This window comes from Zophobas morio, unplaced genomic scaffold, assembly GCF_036711695.1.
Source record: "Zophobas morio isolate AGI-343-1 ecotype UQ-CSIRO unplaced genomic scaffold, CSIRO_AGI_Zmor_V1 ptg000004l, whole genome shotgun sequence".
Taxonomy (NCBI): domain Eukaryota; kingdom Metazoa; phylum Arthropoda; class Insecta; order Coleoptera; family Tenebrionidae; genus Zophobas; species Zophobas morio.
Window position 1 is genome coordinate 132868 of NW_026972109.1, and position 22493 is coordinate 155360.

The 22493-nt window shown below is 31.6% G+C and overlaps 3 protein-coding genes and 1 long non-coding RNA gene across 8 annotated transcripts; all 4 read right to left on the reverse strand.

Annotated features, from left to right (window-relative positions):
* Positions 1–4822: 4822 nt before the first annotated feature.
* Positions 4823–6193, reverse strand: LOC135133734 (target of rapamycin complex subunit lst8-like). Its single transcript, XM_064062227.1, has 5 exons — positions 5925–6193; positions 5513–5878; positions 5271–5473; positions 5071–5213; positions 4823–5022 (listed from the first exon to the last, which is right to left on the reverse strand). The coding sequence occupies exons 1-5, from the start codon at positions 6042–6044 to the stop codon at positions 4907–4909; spliced, it is 948 nt and encodes a 315-aa protein (XP_063918297.1). The 5' UTR covers positions 6045–6193; the 3' UTR covers positions 4823–4906.
* Positions 6194–8249: 2056 nt separating this feature from the next.
* On the reverse strand, positions 8250–10721 carry LOC135136358 (uncharacterized). Of its 5 annotated transcripts, none has more exons than XR_010281697.1 (7): positions 10589–10721; positions 10359–10522; positions 9842–9935; positions 9598–9778; positions 9297–9528; positions 8721–9121; positions 8250–8670 (listed from the first exon to the last, which is right to left on the reverse strand). It is a non-coding gene; the product is annotated as an uncharacterized LOC135136358 (long non-coding RNA). The 5 variants fall into 5 exon arrangements; XR_010281696.1 differs by having other exon boundaries at positions 10359–10526; positions 10589–10658; XR_010281694.1 differs by lacking the exons at positions 10359–10522; positions 10589–10721 and adding exons at positions 10045–10084; positions 10179–10352 and having other exon boundaries at positions 9842–9982.
* A 161-nt stretch (positions 10722–10882) lies between these two features.
* On the reverse strand, positions 10883–11855 carry LOC135136347 (uncharacterized). The gene is made up of 5 exons (XM_064065588.1): positions 11776–11855; positions 11558–11721; positions 11281–11509; positions 11091–11220; positions 10883–11031 (listed from the first exon to the last, which is right to left on the reverse strand). Exons 1-5 carry the CDS (start codon positions 11813–11815, stop codon positions 10899–10901), a joined length of 696 nt encoding a protein of 231 aa, XP_063921658.1. The 5' UTR covers positions 11816–11855; the 3' UTR covers positions 10883–10898.
* Positions 11856–17226: 5371 nt separating this feature from the next.
* Positions 17227–18221, reverse strand: LOC135133741 (uncharacterized). Its single transcript, XM_064062238.1, has 5 exons — positions 18145–18221; positions 17927–18090; positions 17651–17879; positions 17449–17578; positions 17227–17390 (listed from the first exon to the last, which is right to left on the reverse strand). The coding sequence occupies exons 1-5, from the start codon at positions 18182–18184 to the stop codon at positions 17258–17260; spliced, it is 696 nt and encodes a 231-aa protein (XP_063918308.1). The 5' UTR covers positions 18185–18221; the 3' UTR covers positions 17227–17257.
* Positions 18222–22493: the final 4272 nt, after the last annotated feature.

Sequence of the window (22493 nt, forward strand, 5' to 3'; positions counted from 1 at the left end):
CTAATCCACGACATGACTTTATTTCACACTGCTACCATTGTTTAAGTATATTATAGTTGGACAACCTAATACAAATTTTACTTCGCCTAAATAGTGAGCTTTAGGACAAGGAATCCAGGCGGCGTGGGACAAATTTTTCGTCAACGCGCATTTTCACTACAGCGAGCCAACGTATTAGGTTTATTATACTCTAAATCAGATGGCGCCATCAAACATTAGCAAAGGCAAACACCCTTCACTCTGCTCTTATACGAGGAGTTATCCATAAATCCATAATTAACATTGTTCCGTAAACAGTAATGTGTATAAACATATATGTACAAAATATGAAAATATACTTGACATAAAAAATATGAAGCAACGCGTTGTAAAGTGATACGAAAGAATTGAATTTGACGCCTATTTTTATTTGACTATATCTGAAGACTGACAGAAACTTTCCAAGGGTTTTTAAACTGGTATAATTGTTTAGTTTTACAAGATTAAAGTAAAACAAGATTTTAAGTAAAATTTAGATTCGTGGTGTTACAAAAATATTAACACAAAATGAAAATATATGTTCAAAGTAAATAACAGAATGACATAAACTTTCGGCGTTAACATTACAAATAATTACAAGAGAGAAAAAAAACGCATAAAGAACTTAAGAGGCATGTTTGTAATATCGAGTTGTTAAAGGCTGCTTTGAAGACTGTTTCTATGAAAAACAATTGCTGGTAGATTTTCTTCCAAAAATACGAGATAACTAATTGTTTTTTGAACTAGTTTCCGTAACTTCTAAAATTTAAAAAGGATACGCCGTTCTGCTGTAATAAAATCTAGAATAAGGTCAAAATCACACTAATATTACATCTGATTTTGTTAACCACATGAATATAATTTACATTAAAATAAGTTACAGACATTGTTTGAAATGTTTATTATAGTTCGAAAACAATATAAAATAAATAAATAAAATGTGCAGTTTATAAACTTCAGAATTTTAGTATAAAAATAATTCTATTTGAAGCTTTATTTTGTCTGTTCGATTTTATTGGGTGTATTGGGCCCCTCTCGGGATATAACACCGACATCATTGCACTGACCCAACGTTCTTCAACCCATGGGATGATTTATTACTTCTGTTATGCTGGCCCTACACACAGCGATTTGGTTTTCGGATTTTCGGCTAGATCTGCACAGTTAACTCTTTGCGCACTGCACACTGACGTAGAGTATTTTGTTCACGCCAGCATCAAAAATATTACGCCGAAAGCACTTCTTCAAGTGTTATTTTTTTTAAGATGTCATATTTGTCAGCGTTTCCAAAATTTTCTTCTTTGCACAGGTCAACTAATTTTTCGTAAACCGCATTTTAAAATTTTTGTTATTGTATTTTTTACTTTTTAATTTTCTAAGGCATGAAAAAATCCCTTATAGGTTTCCATGAATTTATTAACGAAATCAACTGATAACTTGCGCGCCATTTTGTGTTAATTAATACCAATAGTGATTATGATAATTTTATAATTATCATTTTAATGAAATTGTGTTCTTCACTTCGCGAACGACAGCAAACAATTTAAAATTACCGCTAGTCAAGCACCTGAAAATCCATCTCTCCCAAATATGTCTTTCTTGGCACGATTTGTAATCCGAAGTCTCCCTCCACATGCAATTTTTCGTCGCCTGAGAACTTGTTTGATCTACAGACCAAAACACACTCAGGCCAATATCGGCTTTAAGCGATTTATCTATAAACCGATATTCGTTAGAGTTGATGTGATACACATCCACTACGAAGAACTAACCCATTTCGACCATTGGACTTTACAACGAATAAGTGAACAAAGTTCTTGAACATCTTAACGATTTAATACATAATGTTCCCGAATGACAAAATTTACATTTCAAATTGTATTATCAAATTACACCCTCCAAAATTTGTCACGAACAATGAAATGACGCAATCTCCAAATTTTACAATAGTAAAATTGTAGTTTCGCCCCGTTTACGGTTTATGCATCCGTGTCGAGTTTTCACCTTGGACGTCAAGATTTTTGGAAAAAAAAATCAACATTTTTATAATGTTATTTAAATTTTAAAAAGTAGAATAGTCCTGATCTTGTGATTTATACCTAAATACGCTATTGGGATTTTTCGGCTTGTCGATTTCTCGATTTTTCAACTTTATGTGTCTCAATTTTTCAATATTTCAATTTTGGGCTTTTCCGATTCCTCCATTCTTTAAATTTTCAATTTCTCGATTTTTTTATTTTTCGATTTCTCAATCTTTCGATGTTTCAATGATACGATTTCTCAATTTTTGTCCTCTTCAATTTTACGGTTTTTAAATATTTCGATTTTTCAATTTTTCAAATTTTCACGTTTCTAAATTTTCATTTTGCCGATTTCTAAAGTATTTTTTTTATTTGTCCATTTCTGGATTTCCTAAAGTTTCGATTTTTCACATCTTCAATTTTGCTTTTTTAGATTTTCAATTTCTCAATTTTCCAATTTTTTGAATATTTCTTTCAGTTATGAGATTTTTCAATATTTCAATTTTTCGACTTTTCGATTTTTGAATTGATGGATTTTTTTTGATGTCTCGCTTTTTTACTTTTTGGATTTTCAATTTATTGTAAACTTGAGATTTTTCAATTCTGCGACTGTTTAATGCTTCAATTTTTAAACTTTTCGATGTTTTAATATTTCATTTTTTAAAATTCTAGGTTTTTCGATATCTCGAGTTTTCAGGTCTTCTATATTTCAATTTTTCAATTTTTTGAATTTTAATTTTTGATTTTCCAGTTTTTCTTTTTTAAAATTTTTCGATTATTCAATTTTTTATTTCTCAATTTATCGAATTCAGATGTTTCGTTGTTTTGATTGTTCAGTTTCTCAATTTTTCAATTTTTAACTTTCCTTTTCGGCTTCCGACTCCTCAATTTCTCGATCCTCCGATTTTTCGATTTCTTGAAGTCTCAGTTTTTGAATTTTTCGATGTTTCGATTTTTTTCTTTTGAGCTCAATTTCTGGATTTTCCAATTTTTCAATGCCCCGATTTTTCAAGTTTTCAATTTTTCAAATTGAATTGGATTTCTCGATTCTTCAATTTTGCGATATTTTAATTATTCATTGTTTTAAATTTTAGTTTTTTCGATTTCTCGATTTTTTGACTTTTCAGTTCTTCAGTATTTAAATTTTTTAATTTTTCAAATTTTTGCGTTAAATTTTCAGTTTTCTGATTTCTCAATTAATCTATTTTTGATTTTCCCACTTCTCAAAGTTTCGATTTTTCAGTTCTTCAATTCTTCGATTTTTCGACTTCGCTTTATTGGTTTGTCGATTTCTCAATTTTTGGATATTTCTTTCAGTTTTGATATTTTTCAATACTTCGATTCTTTCATTTTTCGACTTCTAGATTTTTCTATTTTTAATTTTTGGATTTTCGGTTTTTTGTTTTTTATTTCAATTTCTCAATTTTTCAACTTTTCCATATTTTAATTTTTAAATTTCTAGATTTTTCGGTTTCTCGAGTTTCCAGTTCTATACTTTAATTTTTTAAATTTCCGAATTTTTAAATTCTTTGAGATCTCAATTTATTGAGATTCGGATGTTTCGATCTTTTGATTATTCAATCTCTCGCTTTATCAATTTTTCCATATTTAAGTTTTCGATTTTTCGATTTTGGCCTATTTCGGTTTCTCAATTTTTTGGATTTTTCGACTTCTCGATTTTTCGACTCCTCGATTTTTTTGTCTTTTGTAGTTTTCGGATTTCTCAATTAATCTATTTTTTTATATTCCCATTTCTCCACTTCCTCAAGTTTCGATTTTTCAGTTCTTCAGTTTTGATATTTCGTTCAATTTTGTGATTTTTTAGTTTTTCGATTTCTCAATTTTAACTTTTCAATTTTTAAATTAGTAACTTTTTTCGATTTTTTGAGTTTTCAGTTCTTCTATATTTCAATTTTTCAATTTTCGGAATTTTTAAATTTTCGATTGTCCAATTTTTTTTTTATTTTTCGATTTTCCAATTTTTCGATGTTTCGATTTTTGAATTAACCGATTGTTTAATTTCTCGATTTTTAAATTTTAGATTTTCCAATTTTTATTTTTTTGATTTTTTTTATGTTTCGATTTCTCGATTTTACAATTTTCCCATATTTGAATTTTACAGTGTTTTAAATTTTCGATTTCGAGGATTTACTGTGTTACAGTAGTCATCAGTCATTACTCATCAAGAACGATTATTGCTGTGCGTTAAAATGCCTACATACTGATAAGCACGTACATACAAGACACATTTAAGGCTGTTTTAGTATAATTTTTGCAGTTTTAAATTTATTTCTTGATGTCTAAATCGTATATATTTAAATGGTGATGAATATTTTGTGATACAATCTTAGGATAAAATGCATTTTAGTTTCAAAAATAATATGTATTTAATGATTTGACTACTGTTAATAAAAAAAATACGTAAGTAGATGTTCATATTAAATTAATTTGGTGTTCATAGTTTGATGATAATCCATAGTTATTCTGGAGGCAAATTAGATGACTTGTTATGGTATGCACTACATATATGTACATATATTACAGTAGTCTTCAACACGTACGTTTGCTTATTTTGTGACTGCTCCCCGTACAACGTACTGATTAATACGTCCGTTTACTACCTTATCGACATCACGTGCTTACGGACTATTTTTACCCCCTTTCGTAAGGTACCGCCACTTCATAGTGAAGCGAGTGAAATGTAAAATATATATTCATTCTTTTCTATATGGGATTATGGGAAAGTGATTGTCCGTATAGGTTGTCCAATAACATACTTAAACAATGCTGCTACCCTTGTTCCTCTTTTTACACAAAACGAATGTACATTAATTAAAAAATTACAAGTATTCTGGAATAAATGCTACTTAAACAGCACAGTCCCTGAATGCCAACGCCGTTATGGCCTTTTGATGTCCTGCGTACTCTTTTTCCATTGAACCTGTCTCAATATTCCATATTTTCGCACACCCGTCAGACGAAGCTTAAAAAAAAAGTAGTTTGAGGAGGCACAAAATTGTTTTTTAAGCACCTGTGAAAACGTACTGCGAATCCGAACTAAAAGCGGCATCCCACACCCACCTCTGGTTCTCAACTTTTAATTCCTGGCGCAACGAAAAATCACCCGTGTTCCAAATTTTCGCAGTTTGGTCTGCAGACGTTGTTACTAAGTACCTACACAAATCATTTTTTTTTCAATTAAGTATTTAATAAATAAATTAATTTATTTACCGTGAATCCGGGCTGAACTCACACTTGAGCGCATGCCGCTTATGCGCCTCAAACTTATGCTTAGGGTTCATTTTCGTGGGCTCGTCGATCTTCCCTGACTTCAAACTCCAAATATAACACCTACCTTTGTTATTAACCGCGGCCATGTGAGTCCCCAACGGGTCGATCGCAATATCCAAAATCATGGCGTCGCTTTCGGGAATCTACTCAAAATCAATCAACTTTACACTTCACCAACCTACCAGCTGCTCGTTGTGGTCGGTTTTGAGGTCCCATCGGTGAATAATCCCGCTCTGGTCCCCCACAAACAGCTCCACTTGATTCGGGTGCAAACACACGCACGTCACGGGTGCCAGCACTTCGAAAATTTTCGGGCATTGGGTCCCTTTGGAGCGCAGGTCCCAGAGTCTCACGCGGCAGTCTTCGCCCCCGGAGTACATCCACTTACCGTCGACTTGGAAGCCCACGTCGGTCACGTTTTTCGTAGTCCCGTCGTAGTTGACGATGGCGTTGGGGTTGTTCGAGTTTAAATCGTACATGTAGATGTGCTGGTAACTGGCGGCTGCGATGAGTTGCTTGTCGGGGGTTATTTCCAGGGCGTTGACTTGCTGAAGACGGGGGTGAGTTTGGGGTAGGTTTGTTGGAGGGTCTTACCGATTCGGCGTGCTGCATAGTCCGGTAGCAGATCCCTGAGTGGGTATGCCAGAGTTTGATTGTGTGGTCGTAGCCCCCGGTGGCCAGGAGCACCTGGTCCATTTCGGATTTGTCGAACATCGTGGTGTGTGAATGATTAAGTAAAGAGTGTGGTTAATTATTATTATTGTTACAACATTGCGGTAATTATTTGGTTAAAGAGTTTGAATTTGTCCAAATTTGAGTGAGGTTATGTGTACTCAAATATGTCCAGTGTTACCAACCTTCGTAATGTCGAATTCCCTACATGGACGATAAAAAATCCCTTTTCAGCCTCAAAATTATCTTTTGCATATAGGTACCTACCTATTACTACCATTACAAATTGATACGATTTCTCTCGGATCAAGAAAACACTTAATCTACTAATTTCCTCCCCAAAAACAACGCTCCTTTCTTTTTAACTTCTTTTAAAATAATAATATAGTAAACAAACATTATAATTTCAAAATTGACAAGACAAGGTAACAAAAATATAGTTCTATAATTACAGTACAAATAAAAGACAAAAATCTAGCCTTTTCATCAGTGTTTAAATGAATACATTGCAACATTATGTAACTGCATGGCCTTGTGTTATTGGATACTTAACAACATCTAGTTCTGTTGCTTCTAAAAAGCTCCTAAAAACAGCAACAGCGTTTAAAGAACTCTCCCCAATCCTGTTTCTTCTTTTGGTCTTGTCAATGACAAGTTGACCTACGTTTTACATTTAGTACATTTTGTCTACTCTTGACTCAACACACAACCAAGACCTACCAAACTATGTTGCTCTTTTCTAAGCTGAAAAAATTATGATTTATCAATTTTCACATTTTCTTTGCTGCGTTGTCAGCCTACTTAAGAATGTTTCTAAAAATTCCCCAAAATTGCCGACTTTTGTCAAAAAATTCCCTTTTTCCCTTTCTTATCCTAAAATTCCCTTAAAAGGGAAAATTCCCTGCAGTTGGCAACACTGAATATGTCACTTGTCATTAGTTGTTGTGTCGAGATCACGGTTGTAGAATAGATAGGTTGATCAACGCCACCTAGAAACAAGGCCTTGCCACTAAAGAATTGATCTGTCAAGATGGCGTCAATAGTAGGTTTCTAGACAGCGTCAACCCATCGCCGTCAAGCTGCAGCTGCGCAAAAGCAAGATTTTTGAATTTGAAATTGTGGTATATTTTTATTGTATTTGTTTTCTTTTGTGAATAATTGTTTTTCGTTTTGTGTTTTTGTGTTTTTGTGTATTTGATTTGTTCCTCGTTGTAATTTTAAGTGAACAATGCCTTTTAAGTGTTGTGTCAATCAGTGTAAAGACCAGAAAACGTTGTTTTCCTTTCCAAAAGAGGAAAGTCGGAAAAACGAATGGCTACACCGATTAGGCCGTAAGGATTTGCTGAATAAAAATATTAAAAATTATAGGGTACGGTACAAGAGAAGCGTTAATATAAACTTACAAATGATCAAATGGAATATTTATTATTATTAGGTATGTGAACTTCATTTTCAAGAAGGGGATGTAAAAAGAAGTGAAGAAGTTTATAGTGAGGAAACCGGCCAGTTAATGGCAGTACCCTTAGATCGCCCTCGTTTAAGAAAAGGTGAGTTTTCGATAAAACTTTCCATAACCAAAATTTTCCAAAATCCATTTTCTGCTCTTAGAACCAACCTAATCTCAAACGTTCATCTATTCCTCAATATTTCCTTATTTCTAGATGTAACACCTATTTCCCTCCCTTCAAGATCATCCTTTCAAAAAATTCCTCCAAAAAGAATTTCTCCAGAGAGAAAACGACAGAGGCTGGAATGCGAAATGCTACAGTCAGCAATCGCAACCAGCATTGCCTCTGAAGAAATATATTGGAAGGAGAGAACCTTTTCCAATATTGCTGATGTGACTAATTTTTTGACAAAACATCCCCTATCAGATTGGACCGCCTCATTTAAGCCCGAAGCAATTTTTCTGTTTTTCATTTTGGAAGATGCTAATTCTTCCGAGTTAAAGTGTGGCTTGAAAATTTCAAACGAATTGAAATTAATATTATTACATGGTAGTGTTGAAAGCAGCATTTTAAATTTTTTCTCGCCTTTGACCAATGCAGTTCAGTTAGAAAATGGACTAAAGGAAATTGCAAAATCATTGACTGACCCAATAGATAAGGGTGTTGATGAAAAACTGAACTTAGTTAATAAAACATTAAATAGTTTGTTGTCTGAATTGCCACCAGAGACACACAATACAATAAAATTCATAACTGATCAAGTGAATTTATTGAAAACTTCAAAAAACCGACACAGATATTCATGGGAAACTGTTTTATTTTCTAGTTTAATACACTCAATTTCGCCACATTGTTATAAGTTTATACAAAATTCAGGAAATTTAATACTTCCATCTTCAACAACAATAAGAAGAGTTTGTTCAAAATTTTCTGGAGATCCACAATTAGAACAGCACAATGCCCACTTTCTTCATTATATAAAAATGAAACAGCAATTCCTAAATGAAAATGACAAAATTGTTGCAATATTATTGGATGAAATCCATATCAAACCATATATGGACTACAAAGGTGGTACTGTTGTGGGGAAGTCTTACAACAGCGCAGATTGTGCTACCACTGCTCACGTTTTCATGTTAAGTGCAATACGATCAAGTTATAAAGATGTTGCACATATTTTACCAGCGTGTAGATTGACGGCTGAAGTTTTGCATGGTTTTCTACAAAAAATTATATTAGAATTAGAAAACATGGGCTTTAAAGTAGTAACTGTGGTCACTGATAACAACGCCATAAACAGGAAGGCAATGAGTTTCTTTTCAAATCCACCACAAATTTGTGAGAGCTATAAACACCCTGCAGATAATGACCGACCACTTTTTTTCATTATTGACACAGTGCACATTTTGAAAAACATCCGGAACAATTGGCTGAACCAAAAAAATGGCCAAATAATGGTATATCCCGATTTTGATGACTTTTCCATAAAAAGGGAAGCACGGTTTGAGGCAGTAAGAACTTTACATCTGGTAGAAAAAGATAATCTGCTCAAGTATGGTTATACACTGTCCTTGAAGGCACTTTTTCCCACTACGATTGAGAGACAAAATGTAAAACTTGTTCTTCAGGTGTTCAACCAATCGATCGTAACAGCTCTCAGACAGTTTGGGCCTAGAAAAAATTTGATAAGTTTTGAAGACACTGCCATTTATCTACAAATTTTTTGTCAATGGTGGGATATTGTCAACACAAAAACTTTATTAAAGGGCAAAAGATCTAGAAACATCTTCCAAGAACCATTGACAAAAAACTCAGCCCAAATTTATGAGTTCTTAAATAAATTTACATTGTGGCTGGATCACTGGAAAACGTTTGAAGATGGCAAATTAACAAAAGAAACCCATCATGCCATATCTCAATCTGTGTCTGGACTGATCAAACTTTCAGAATATTGTCTACATCATCTAGATTTTAATTTCTTCCTTTGTGGAAAAATTCAAACTGATAAGTTGGAGGAGCGGTTTGGAAAATACAGACAATATTCAGGAAGCCACTATCAAATTAGTCTTCGGCAAGTGCTGGAAAATGAGAAGAAAATTAGGATGCAAAGTCTTGCACCTTTGTTAATTAAATCAGAGAACGTTCACCTGCAAATTTCTGCACAAGATGTACTCAACTCTAGTACCAGTGCTGACGATAACGATATTAAAGGCTATGATTGTTCTGCTTTTTTCTTTGAAGCTCTTGTGAACAACAGCGACTTAGATGAAATTCCAGATTCTACTTGGCCCATTCTAACATTTATTGCGGGCTATGCTTCTTACGTCGCTAAAAAGAAATTTACTTGTGGTTACTGTGAGGAATTTTTAATTACCAATAATAATAGACTACCTTTTGAAAACCTAGACTACAGCTTAATTGATGTCAGCGATAGAGGTGGTTTATGTTATCCCACAGAAGATGTTGTGACGATTTGTGCATACACCTACAAAACCGTGGAAAAACTTTTAGCGAACGAAGAACTTTTTTTGTCTGAAATAAATCAAAAACAATTTGTTCGAAATGTGACATTTGAAAACATGTCAGATACTGACTTTTTTTTGGGGCACAACTGCCAAAAACACGATACATTTGCTATAAAAAAGATTATAATCAGTTGCACGACCAACATTTTGCTAAACAATTACTGCAAAAACAAAAATAATGTAAATATAAAGACACAACTAACCTCTTTGAAGAGAGGTAAAAGACATTAACAACATCAGATTTTGCCGAACTATTTGCTGCAACTCCAATTATCCGGTAATTTTATGTCATTTGAAGCGTATAATCTAAATAAATACTTTTCTATTTCTTGCAGTAACATTTTATGCGGCTTTGACGTCGAATTTTCCAAACGTAAACAAACCTTCTATTTCCGCCATTTTGTTTCTGCGCACAGGCCTTGTTTCTAGGTGGTGTTGGGTTGATACACTAGCATATGTACATTTGCATATCCCTGGTCAGCGACGCCAATTGTCGATCGCGTCGCCTGGTTTTTGACGTTTTAGGGACACAGAACTCTATAGGCATCTGTCTATAACCGATGTAATTAATAAAAGAAATCGTACTTATCGACTCCGATCAAATGTCATTTACAAATTTTGTATTGTTCATAAAGCAATGTAAACGAAAATCCCCAAAATAACTAGAATGATTTCCGCTCGACAAGGTAGAGGCGCTAGCTGTATGTGTCCTTTCCATGGATATAGGGATCGAAAAGAAGCGTCGCCATCCCAAGCCATTAGTGTACAAACCTATCTACACAGAACACTCACTAATCTATCTATTCTACAACCGTGGTCGAGATAGTAAGGGATTTTTTGCGATATACCAAGGTATGTGGATTATTGGCGAACACATAATAATTTTATAGACAATAGCACGACTGTGTACAATCAGAAAAAGTTTAATTATTTAAAATGTTTTTACAGGGAGCAATGCTGGCGTCATACAAACCAACAAAAGCTTCTCGAGTTTTGTTACATTTACAAGTTATTGTTACACGCGTCTTGATGCAGTCCCTAAAGCCGGACAGGTCTCTATAAAACAGATATTTTATTAACTGTAAGTTAATACCAGCACAAACTGATTATATTACCTGCATATCGTAGTAGTAGCAAATCCATGGTCTCTATACCACATAGCTTTCTCTTTTATTACTTCTTCACACCGACTTAGCGATTCGGTTTTCTCTTCTAGATCGTTCCACAAACAAGATCTACTTAATTCTATAACAAATAACAAGAAAAATCATGTTCTGTCAAACTTCAACAACAAGTATATTGTACCTATTAGGGTTTCTCCCGTTTGTTTGCACAAGTATTCAAAGACTGAAGCAAACGACTGAAGCACTAATGAAAATACGCCTTTACTTTGTTCGCCATAACAGTCATCTACTATCTTGCTATAAACATGTTCCATACAATTTAATGTCAGTGTTTCCATTTTTGTGCACATGAGTGTACTCTCGTTTGAAAAAATTCTGGCAGCGCATTCTTCGTATTGTACGTCGGCTTTCTACAAGTGATATTTGAGACAATTGTATAGATTTGGATGAGTTTTTACGTCAATTCTTTCTGAAAATCCGGGACAGTCGTTCCGTAGTGATTGGAAATGGGGTGCCAGGTATTTATGTTTTATTTTGGAGTGGTGATGTTTTACATTGAGGTGGCTCTTATACTTACTTAGTTGCTTTATTTTTGCTTGAGATTGTTCAAAAGTAAAAATAACTACAATAGGAGGAATTGTAAGGAGATAAAAATATGCAAAAAATCTACACTTACGAATTAATGTAGTAAATAATAGACACTTGATTTTGGTCATGTTTATGTACAGCTAGCGACAGTTCAACTTATCGACTACGATAGTTTTTGTATATTTTGACCTTTATGCAATAAATAAATAATTTATCAGAATTAATGTTTTGAAACTGATAATCGGTTGCTGCTACAGGGAGGCACCAAAGTTTCATAAACACCAACATGAACACGTTTAGTGACAGGATTTTAACATTATGCACCCACCCACCCTCTCTTTTCTTAGAGGGTATGTCATTTGTCAAAATCAGTTTTATCTTAGAAGCTACTAGCCCCGCCCACCCACCCTCTCTTCTCTTAGACGGTATATTGTTTGATCTACAGACCAGAGCTTACTCAGGCCAATATCGACTCCAAGCGATTTATCTATAAACCGACTTTCGAGCTGATCGCACATCCACTACGAAGAACAAAATTTTCAGTTTTCCGATTTCTGAAGTAATCTTTGTTTTATTTTCCCATTTTTCGACTTTCCAAAGTTTCGATTTTTCACGTCTTCAATTATTCAATTTTTGGATTTTTCGACTTTGCTTTTTTGATTTTCCGATTTTTTACTTTTTGGCTTATCAATTGTTCGTTAAACCTTAGATCTTTCAATTTCTTGACTGTTTTATTACTTCGATTTCTCAGTGTTTCCACTTTTCTATGTTTTAATTTTCAATTTTTAAAATTCTGGATTTTTCGATTTCTCGAGTTTTCTTTTTCAAATATTTCGATTTTTGAGTTTCTCGATTTATCAATTTTTCAGTTATTAACTTTTCTTTCGATATCTCGATGTCTCATTTTTTGAATTTTTCGATGTTTTGATTTTTGGATTTTTCATTTTTTGGATTTTTGACTTTTGAGCTTTTCAATTTTTCGATTTTCCAATTTTTCGATGTTTCGGTTTTTCAGTTATCCGATTTTTCAAATTTTCAATTTTTTAAATGCTGAGGTTTCGATTTCTCGATTTGTCAATTTTTCAGTTTTTCGATTTTTGAATTTTTTATTTTCGAATTTTTATTTTTTGATGTTTGGATTTGTCGATTTTTTAATTTTGCGATATTTTAATTGTGCAATGTTTTAAATTTTAGATTTTTCAGTTCTTCAGCATTTCTATTTTTCAATTTTTCAAACTTTGACGTTGCTAAATTTTCAGTTTTCCGATTTCTCAATTAATGTATTTTTAATTTCCTCATTTCTCGACTTGCTTTTTTGGTTTTTCGATTTCTCGATTTTCCAATGTTTTAATTTCTCAATTTTTGCATATTTCTTTCAGGTTTGGGATTTTTCAACAATCTGATTCTTCGGCCTTCCGATTTTTCAACTTCTGGATTTTTCGATTTTTTATTTTTTGGCTTTTCAATTGTTCGAATTTTTCAATTTTTCGACTGAATTATTTCTTCAACTTTTCGATTAATTAATTTTTCAATTTTCAAAATTCTAGGTTTTTCGATTCCTCGAGTTTTCAGTTCTATATTTCAATTTTTCAATTTTCCGAATTTTTAAATTTTCGTTTTTTCTAATTTTTTTTTCAAATATTTCGACTTTTCAATTTATCGATTTATAAATTTTTCAATTATTAAGTTTTCTTCTCCGCTTTCAACTCCTCGATTTCTCGATCCTCTGGTTTTTCGATTTCTCGATGGCTCATTTCTAAAATTTTTCGATATTTCAACATTAGGATTTCTCGGTTTTTCGATTTTTGACTTTTGGGCTTTTCAATTAATAGATTTTTCAATTTTTCGCTGTTTCGATTTTTCAGTTATCCCATTTTTTAAATTCTGGTGTTTTGGTTCTCTCTGTTTTTTTCCATTTCTCGACTTCTCAAAGTTTCGATTTTTCAATTCCTCAATTCTTCGATGTTTCGACTTTGCTTTTTTGGTTTTTTGATTTCTCAATTTTCCAATTTTTAATTTCTCAATTTTTGGAATTTTCTTTCAGTTTTGGGATTTTTCAATATTTCGATTGTTCGATTTTTATCGATTTTTCGACTTCTGAATTTTTAGGTTTTTTATTTTTTGGATTTTTCTTTTTGTTCGATTTTTAAACTTTGGATATTTCAATTTTTCGACTCTTTTAGATTTCGATTTCTCAATTTTTCAATTTTCCGAATTTTTAAATTTTAGATTTTGAAATTTTTCCTTTATAGGAGTAAAATTTTTCGGTTTTTCAATTTTTTCATGTCTCAATTTACCGAATTCATATGTTTCGATGTTTTCAAATTATTAACTTTTTTTCTCAGCTTTCGACTCCTCTGGTTTTTCAATTTCTCGATGTCTCAGTTTTTGAATTTTTCGATATTGCGATTTTTGGATATTTCGGTTTTTAGATTTTTGACTTTTGAGCTTTTCAATTATACGATTTTCCAGTTTTTCGATCTTTCGATTTTTCAGTTATCCAATTTCTCAATTTTTTAAATTCTGGGGTTTCGATTTCTCGATTTGTCGATATTTCAGTTTTTCTATTTTTGAATTTTGTATTTTCGAATTTTTATTTTTTGATGTTTGAATTTCTCGATTTTTTAATTTTGTAATATTTTAATTGTTCAATGTTGTAAATTTTAGATTTTTAGATTTCTCGATTTTTTGATTTTTCAGTTCTTCAGAGTTTCTACATATTTTTCAATTTTTCAAATTTTGACGTTGCCAAACTTTCAGTTTTCCGATTTCTTAATTACTCTATTTTTGATTTTTCCATTTCTCGACTTCTCAAAGTTTCGAGTTTTCTATTCTTCAATTCTTCGATTTTTCGACTGTGCTTTTTTGGTTTTTCGATTTCTCAATTTTCCAATTTTTTAATTTCCCAATTTTTGGAATTTTCTTTCAGTTTTGGGATTTCTCAATTTTTCAATTTTCCGAATTTTTAAATTTCCGGTTTTCCAATTTTTATTTTATAAAATGTTTCGATTTTTCAATTTTTTTATGTCTTAATTTACCGAATTCAGATGTTTCGATGTTTTGATTGTTCAATTTCTCTATTTTCAAATTATTAATTTTTCTTCTCAGCTTTCGACTCCTATAGTTTTTCGATTTCTCGATGTTTCGATTTTTCAGTTATCCGGTTTTCCAATTTTTCGATTCTTTTAATTCTAGGGTTTTGATTTCTCGATTTTTCAGTTTTTCGATTTTTAAATTTTAAATTTTCGAATTTTTATTTTTTGATGTTTGGATTTTTCGATTTTTTAATTTTGTAATATTTTAATTGTTCAATGTTGTAAATTTTAGATTTTTTGAGTTCTCGATTTTTTGATTTTTCAGTTCTTCAGCATTTCTACATATTTTTCAATTTTTCAAATTTTGAAGTAGCTAAATTTTCAGTTTTCGGCGATTAATCTATTTTTGATTTTCTCATTTCTCAACTTCTCAAAGATTCGATTTTTTAATTCAATTTTTCTATTTTTCGATTTTTCGACTTTGTTTTTTTGATTTTTCGATTTCTAAATACATATTACAATTTTTTAATTTCTCAATTTTTGGATATTTCTTTCAGGTCTCTGATTTTTCAATATTTCGATTCTTCGACTTTTCGATTTTTTATTTTTTGGCTTTTCAATTGTCCGTTAAATCTTAAATTTTTAAATTTTTCGACTATTTTATTTTTTCAACTTTTCCATGTTTCAATTTTTCAATTTTTCGAATTTTTAAATTTTCGATTCTCCAATTTTTGTTTTTAAAAATTTTTCGATTTTTCAATTTTTTATTTCTCGATTTATCGAATTCAAATGATTCGATGTTTTGATCGTTCAATTTCTCGATTTATCAATTTTTCAATTATCAACTTTTCTTCTCGGCTTTCGACTCCTCGATTTCTCGATCCTCTGGTTTTTCGATTTCTCGATGTCTCAGTTTTTGAATTTTTCGATGTTTCGATTTTTGGATTTTTCGGTTTCTCGATTTTTGAATTTTGGGTTTTTCAGTTTTTCGATTTTTGACTTTTGTATTTTTAAATTTTTATTTTTTGTTGTTTGTATTTCTCGATTTTTCAATTTTGCGATATTTTCATTGTCGAATATTTTAAATTTTAAATTTTTAGATTCGTCGATTTTTTAATTTTTCAGTTCTTCAGCATTTCTATTTTTCATTTTTTCAAACTTTGACGCGCTAAATTTTTAGTCTTCCGATTTCTCAATTAATCTATTTTTGATTTCCCCATTTCTTGACTTCTCAAAATTTGGATATTTCAATTCTTCTATTTTTCGACTTTGCTTTCTTGGTTTTTCGATTTCTCAATTTTCCAAATTTTTAATTATATTTCTTTAAGTTTTGGGAGTGTTCAATATTTTGATTCTTCGACTTTTGGCTTTTTCGACTTCTGGATTTTTCGATTTTTTATTTTTTGGATTTTCAGTTTTTCGTTTTTTAAACTGTAGATTTTTCAATTTTTCGACTATTTTATATTTCGATTTCTCAATTTTTCAGATTTTCAATATTGAATTCTTCTATTTTTTATTTTCGATTTTTCTTTTTTAAAGTTTTTCGATTTTTCCATATTTTGCTTTCTCGATTTATCCAATACAGATGATTCGATGTTTTGATTGTTCAATTTCTCGATCTATCAATTTTTCAATTATTAACTCTTCTTTTCGGCTTTCGACTCTCGATTTCTCGATCCTCTGGTTTTTCGATTTTTTGATGTCTCAGGTTTTGAATTTTTCGATGTTTCGATTTTTGGATTTTTCGGTTGCTCGATTTTTGACTTTTGGGCTTTTCAGGTTTTCGATTTTTGAATTTTGCGATATGTTACTGTCCAATGTTTTAGATTTAAAATTTTTTGATTTCTCGATTTTTTGGTTTTTCAGTTCTTCAATTAATCTATTTTTGATTTTCCCATTTCCCGACTTCTCAAAGTTTCGATATTTCAATTCGTCTATTTTTCGACTTTGTTTTTTTGGTTTTTCGATTTCTCAATTATTCAATTTTTAATTTCTCAATTTTTGGATATTTCTTTCAGTTTTGGGAATTTTCAATAGTTTGATTCTTCGACTTCTGGATTTTTTCATTTTTATTTTTTTAATTTTCAGTTTTTCGATTTTGGCATTTATATGTCAAAACATCGAAAAATTGGAAAATCGGAACATTTAAAAATAAATTGGAAAATCAAAAATTTAAAAATTCCGAAAATTGAAAAATTGAAGTATAGAAGAACTGAAAACAACAAAGCAAAATCGAAAACTGAAAAATCGGAAAACTGAAGAACTGAAGAACAGAGAAATCGAAACTTTGGGAAGTTTAGAAACGAAAAAATGAAAAAATAGATTAATTGAGAAATCGGAAAACTGAAAATTCAGAAACGTCAAAACATGAAAAATTAAAAAATATTGAAGGACCGAAAAATCGAAAAATTGAAAAATTAAAATATCGTAAATTTGGAAAATGGGGAAATCCAAATATCAGTATCAAAAAAATATAAATTAGCTATTATTATATATGTTATAGCTTTAATTAAAATAGCACAATTGTGTACAATATTAATTATTTAAGACGCTTCTACAGGGAGCGATGCCGGCGTCATACAAACCAAGAAAAAATTCTTGAGTCGTGTTACATTTACAGTTTATTGTTAGACGCGTCTTGAGGCAGTCCTTCAAGTTGGACAGGTCTCTACACAAAGAGATATTTTATTAATTGTTAATACCAGCAGAAACAGGTTATATTTTACCTGCATATGCCGGTAGTATTAAATCCATGCTCTGTATACCATAGAGTTTTCTCTTTTATTATTTTTCTGCACCGAGTTAGCGATTCGTGTTCCTCTTCTAGATCCTTCCACAAACATGATCTATCTAATTCTACAAGAAATAAAAAATATAATAAAGCTTGTCCTGTCAAACTTTAACAACTAACTAAAATATATATCGTACCTAGTAGGATTTCTCCCGTTAGTTTACACAAATAGTCAACGACTGAAGCAAACGCTTGAAGCACTAGTGAGAACACGCCTTTAGCTCTTTCCCCAACACAGTCGTCTACAATCTTGCTGTAAACATGTTGTGTACAATTTAATATCATCGTTTCGAGTTTGTTGCACACAAGTGTACTCCCATCAGATAAAGTTCTTCCAACGCATTCTTCATATCGTACTTCAGCGTTCTAAAAGTGATATTTGAGACAATTCTGTCGATCTGGTTAAGTTTTACGTCAAATTTTTCGGAAAATCGGGGACATTCGTCCTGTAGTCGTTCCAAAATGGGTGCAAAATATTCAATTTTTGTTCTGGAGTGATAGTTTCGTAAATTGAAGTGGCTCTTGTACTTATTCAGATGTTTTATTTTTGCTTGACATAGTTCATAGGTAAAAATAACTACAACAGAAGGAATTTTCGAAGACGTAAAAAATATAAAAAATCTACACATACGTATCAATGTAACAAATAATAGACACTCAATTTTGCTCATTTTTATGTACAATTACTAACAGTTCAACTTATCGACTGCGATTTGCTTTTTGTATATTTTGACCTTTTGATAATTTATCAGAATTAATGTTTTAAAACTAGCTACAGGGTGACACCAAAGCTTCATAAAGACCAACATGAACACGTCTAGTGACCGGACTTCCACACTTATCCACCAACGTCTCAGAACAACCCCTCAACCCTTTGATATCCCTAAAACCCAAAAATATAACCACAATTCCAAATCTTTTCCAAAACTCACCCGCAAAATTCTTTCGTGGAAGGTATTTTTTCCAAATATTTTGCGAGAATCATGGTGCTTTTTTCACGGCACGATTTTCTCTCTGGACCGTCCAGGTTTGCCCACACACATGGATTAACCAATTCTAAAACTCACATTCAATAAAAGTGCTAAAACAACAACAGTCTCACCAAGAAGACTTTCCCCGTCTTGTTTACACAAATAGTCGTTCCCTGAATGGACAATCTTGACTAATAAATCAGGAAGTCCTTTCGTGTCTTCAGGTAAACAATCGTTTGCTATTTTGATGTACGGTTGCGTACATTTCAAAAGAAATCTTCTTGCCGTTTCACAAATGGTTAAATTGGCGCTGATTTTGTCGACGCATTCATCAAAAATTTTATCAGCTTGGTTGAATTTTTCGGTGAGTCCGGGACATTGTTTGTTGAATTTTTCTGAGTAGGATGCGAAAAATTGTTTCTTTTCTGCGTGGTAGTACTTTATGGATAAGTCCTTAATTGCGTTCCTGTAGGATGTTTCGGGGTTGTTGTGGGCGAAAATTGTTACTACAATGTGTTAAATACAAGAAATGAGAGAAAGTCAAAATGGTCAAAATAACTCACCCACAAATAAAGTCGTTAACGTTAAAATTGTTGCATTCATGTTGCTCGTTCTTTACAAGTCGGACTTTTAGTTATACATTTAAATTTAGTGTTTCTATCTTATATAGACCAGTTATTTATCACTAGTAATTAGGAATGTGTCACATTTTGGACATATTTTGTGGGTGTATTCTTTTATTTGGTGTTCGATAACGATTTGGATGTTTGCTTTTGTTATCACTGGTCCTCATTGTCAAACTGAAAGAAATTAAACTAAACTTTTTCAAGAATTTGAAGTGCTTCAAAAATCGCAAATTTTTTACTTCCCGAGCGTAAGCAAAGGAAGTATTGTAATCGAGTCCGTCGGCCGACTCTCTACTTTTACGTTTTCTCGATCTTTCATGACCCCTAGAAGACGAAGAAATAGGTCTCCCATTTCCGTCTGTCTGTCCGTCCGTCCGTCCGTCTGTCTGTCCGTCTGCCGTCCCGGATTTTTATTAGACAGATAATCTCCGAAAGTACTCGACCGATTGTTGTGAAATTTTGTACATATATTAAGAATATCATGTAGATGGTAAAACGCTAACCAAAATTTGTCTAATCATCCCCACCACAAATGCGATGACGTCACTTCAAAATTGTACATAGTAAATGGGTTTTCAATTGTATAAAATAACATAGTCCTACACATGTAGTTTACAACTCTGAATCGACTTTTCACCCGAAACGTCCAGATTTTTGGAAAAAAAATCAAAATTATAAAACAACATTTTGAAATTTAATTTTTAATCTGCTAACCAGAATGCTTTGAAATGTTGCAGATGTTTTAAGGATATAAAGAGCATCATAAATCTTTAGTCAAAAAATATTTGCTTGTCCCCTCCAAAAACTTGATGACGTCAGCTCAAAAGTTTGTGGAATAAATCATATCTAAAATGTACAAAATATGATGAGTCTGTACTTGTGATCTATCACTCCATTCATATTTTTTGGATTTGTATATACATGGTGACTCAAAAAAATTAATGAATGCGTAAATATATTTTATTGATTTAATCAGGAACTACAAAACCGAATGCTCTGAAATCTTGCAGATGTTTTAAGGTCATAAAGAGCATAATAAATGTTTAGTCAAAATATATTTGCTTATCCCCTCCAAAAACTTGATGACGTCAGTTCGAAAGTTTGCCGAATAAATCATATCTAAAATGTACAAAATATGATGAGCCTGTACTTGTCATTTATCACTCCATTCATATTTTTTGGATTTGCATATACAGAGTGACTCAAAAAAATTAATGAATGCGTAAATATATTTTATTGATTTAATCAGGAACTACAAAACGGAATGCTCTGACATCTTGCACATGTTTTAAGGTTATAAAGAGCATAATAAATGTTTAGTCAAAATATATTTGCTTATCCCCTCCAAAAACTTGATGACGTCAGCTCGAAAATTTGCCGAATAAATCATATCTAAAATGTACAAAATATGATCAGTCTGTACTTGTGATCTATCACTCCATTCATATTTTTTGGATTTGCATATACAGGGTGATTCAAGAAAATAAATGAAAGCGTAAATTTATTTTACTGATTTACTCAGGAACTACAAAACCGAATGCTTCGAAATCTTGAAGATATTTTAAAATTATCATAAGCATGGTAAATTTTTGATCAAAACGTATTTGGTCGTCCCCCCTAAAAAATTTATGACGTCACCACAAAATTTTGCTGAATAAATCCTATCTAAAATGTACAAAATATGGTCAGTCTCTTCTTGTGATTTATCATTCCATTCAAATTTTTTCGATTTGCATATACAGGGTGACTCAAAAAAATTAATGAATGCGTAAATTTATTTTATTGATTTAATCAGGAACTACAAAACCGAATGCTTTGAAATCTTGCAGATGTTTTAAGGTTATAAAGAGCATAATAAATTTTTAGTCAAAATATATTTGGTTATCTTCTACAAAAAACTGATGACGTCAGCTCAAAAGTTTGCCGAATAAATCGTATCTAAAATGTACAAAATATGATGAGTCTGTACTTGTGATTTATCATTCCATTCATATTTTTGGATTTGCATATGCAGGGTGACTCAAAAAAATTAATGAAGGCGTGAATTTATTTTATCGATTTAATCAGGAACTACAAAACCGAATGCTTCGAAATCTTGAAGATATTTTAAAATTATCATAAGCATGGTAAATTTTTGATCAAAACGTATTTGGTCGTCCCCCCCTAAAAAATTTATGACGTCACCACAAAATTTTGCTGAATAAATCCTATCTAAAATGTACAAAATATGGTGAGTCTCTTCTTGTGATTTATCATTCCATTCAAATTTTTTCGATTTGCATATACAGGGTGACTCAAAAAAATTAATGAATGCGTAAATTTATTTTATTGATTTAATCAGGAACTACAAAACCGAATGCTTTGAAATCTTGCAGATGTTTTAAGGTTATAAAGAGCATAATAAATTTTTAGTCAAAATATATTTGGTTATCTTCTACAAAAAACTGATGACGTCAGCTCAAAAGTTTTCCGAATAAATCGTATCTAAAATGTACAAAATATGATGAGTCTGTACTTGTGATTTATCATTCCATTCATATTTTTGGATTTGCATATGCAGGGTGACTCAAAAAAATTAATGAAGGCGTGAATTTATTTTATCGATTTAATCAGTAATGACAAAACCGAATGCTTTGAAATCTTGGGAATATTTTAAAGTTATTATAAGCATGGTAAACTTTTGTTCAAAATGTATTTGTTCATCCCTCCTAAAAAAATTGATGACGTCACCCTTAAATTTTGCTGAATAAATCCTATCTAAAATGCAAAAAATATGATGAGTTTGTACTTGTGATTTATCATTCCATTCATATTTTTTAGATTTTCTGAAGAGGTGGTTCAAAAAAATTAATGAAGTCAATTTATTTTATTGATTAAATTAAAGGCAACACTTATTATTAGTATTACACCCCAACCAACCCAATTTGGTAGACACAAAATTTGTTAAAGGAAAAACTCGGTTGAAACATATGGGTAGCACGCTTATTTACATCGACTTTAACATTACAGACCTGCATTTGTTTTATGCGTTCATTTGGTTCCGCGAATGTGAAATAGACATGTTTATAATCAACCAATTGTGAATTTCACCGTCAAGAATTAAAATAAAACCCAATGTTTTATATAATAAGCGGAAGTCGAAGCAATAAAACCGATGGTCGTTTTGTTTACACTTTCTCTGTTTGACTCTCACGTATGCTGTTACGCCTGTCATCTTAAATTAAGAATGTTTATACATACACGATTTTCAGTTGCCTCTGATACGTATACGTGAGTAAATTGTTTCGTTATTTTATTGATTATTACAAATCAATATTCAAAACGATCCAATTCATTTTCCCGAAAATTTGAGAATATAATAATTTTATTCTTAGTATTACACA

What these genes read in the sequence shown, in the direction of transcription:
- LOC135133734 (XM_064062227.1), bottom strand. Translation starts at nt 6,044, where the DNA reads ATGTTCGACAAATCCGAAATGGACCAGGTGCTCCTGGCCACCGGGGGC. An exon ending in CTATGCAGCACGCCGAATCG is followed by an intron (nt 5,879 to 5,924) that starts GTAAGACCCTCC and finishes CCCCGTCTTCAG; the next exon opens with CAAGTCAACGCCCTGGAAAT. An exon ending in CCGACCACAACGAGCAGCTG is followed by an intron (nt 5,474 to 5,512) that starts GTAGGTTGGTGA and finishes GATTTTGAGTAG; the next exon opens with ATTCCCGAAAGCGACGCCAT.
- LOC135136347 (XM_064065588.1), bottom strand. Translation starts at nt 11,815, where the DNA reads ATGACCAAAATCAAGTGTCTATTATTTACTACATTAATTC. An exon ending in ATTATTTACTACATTAATTC is followed by an intron (nt 11,722 to 11,775) that starts GTAAGTGTAGAT and finishes CTCCTATTGTAG; the next exon opens with TTATTTTTACTTTTGAACAA. An exon ending in AACGGGAGAAACCCTAATAG is followed by an intron (nt 11,221 to 11,280) that starts GTACAATATACT and finishes TATTTGTTATAG; the next exon opens with AATTAAGTAGATCTTGTTTG.
- LOC135133741 (XM_064062238.1), bottom strand. Translation starts at nt 18,184, where the DNA reads ATGAGCAAAATTGAGTGTCTATTATTTGTTACATTGATAC. An exon ending in ATTATTTGTTACATTGATAC is followed by an intron (nt 18,091 to 18,144) that starts GTATGTGTAGAT and finishes CTTCTGTTGTAG; the next exon opens with TTATTTTTACCTATGAACTA. An exon ending in AACGGGAGAAATCCTACTAG is followed by an intron (nt 17,579 to 17,650) that starts GTACGATATATA and finishes TATTTCTTGTAG; the next exon opens with AATTAGATAGATCATGTTTG.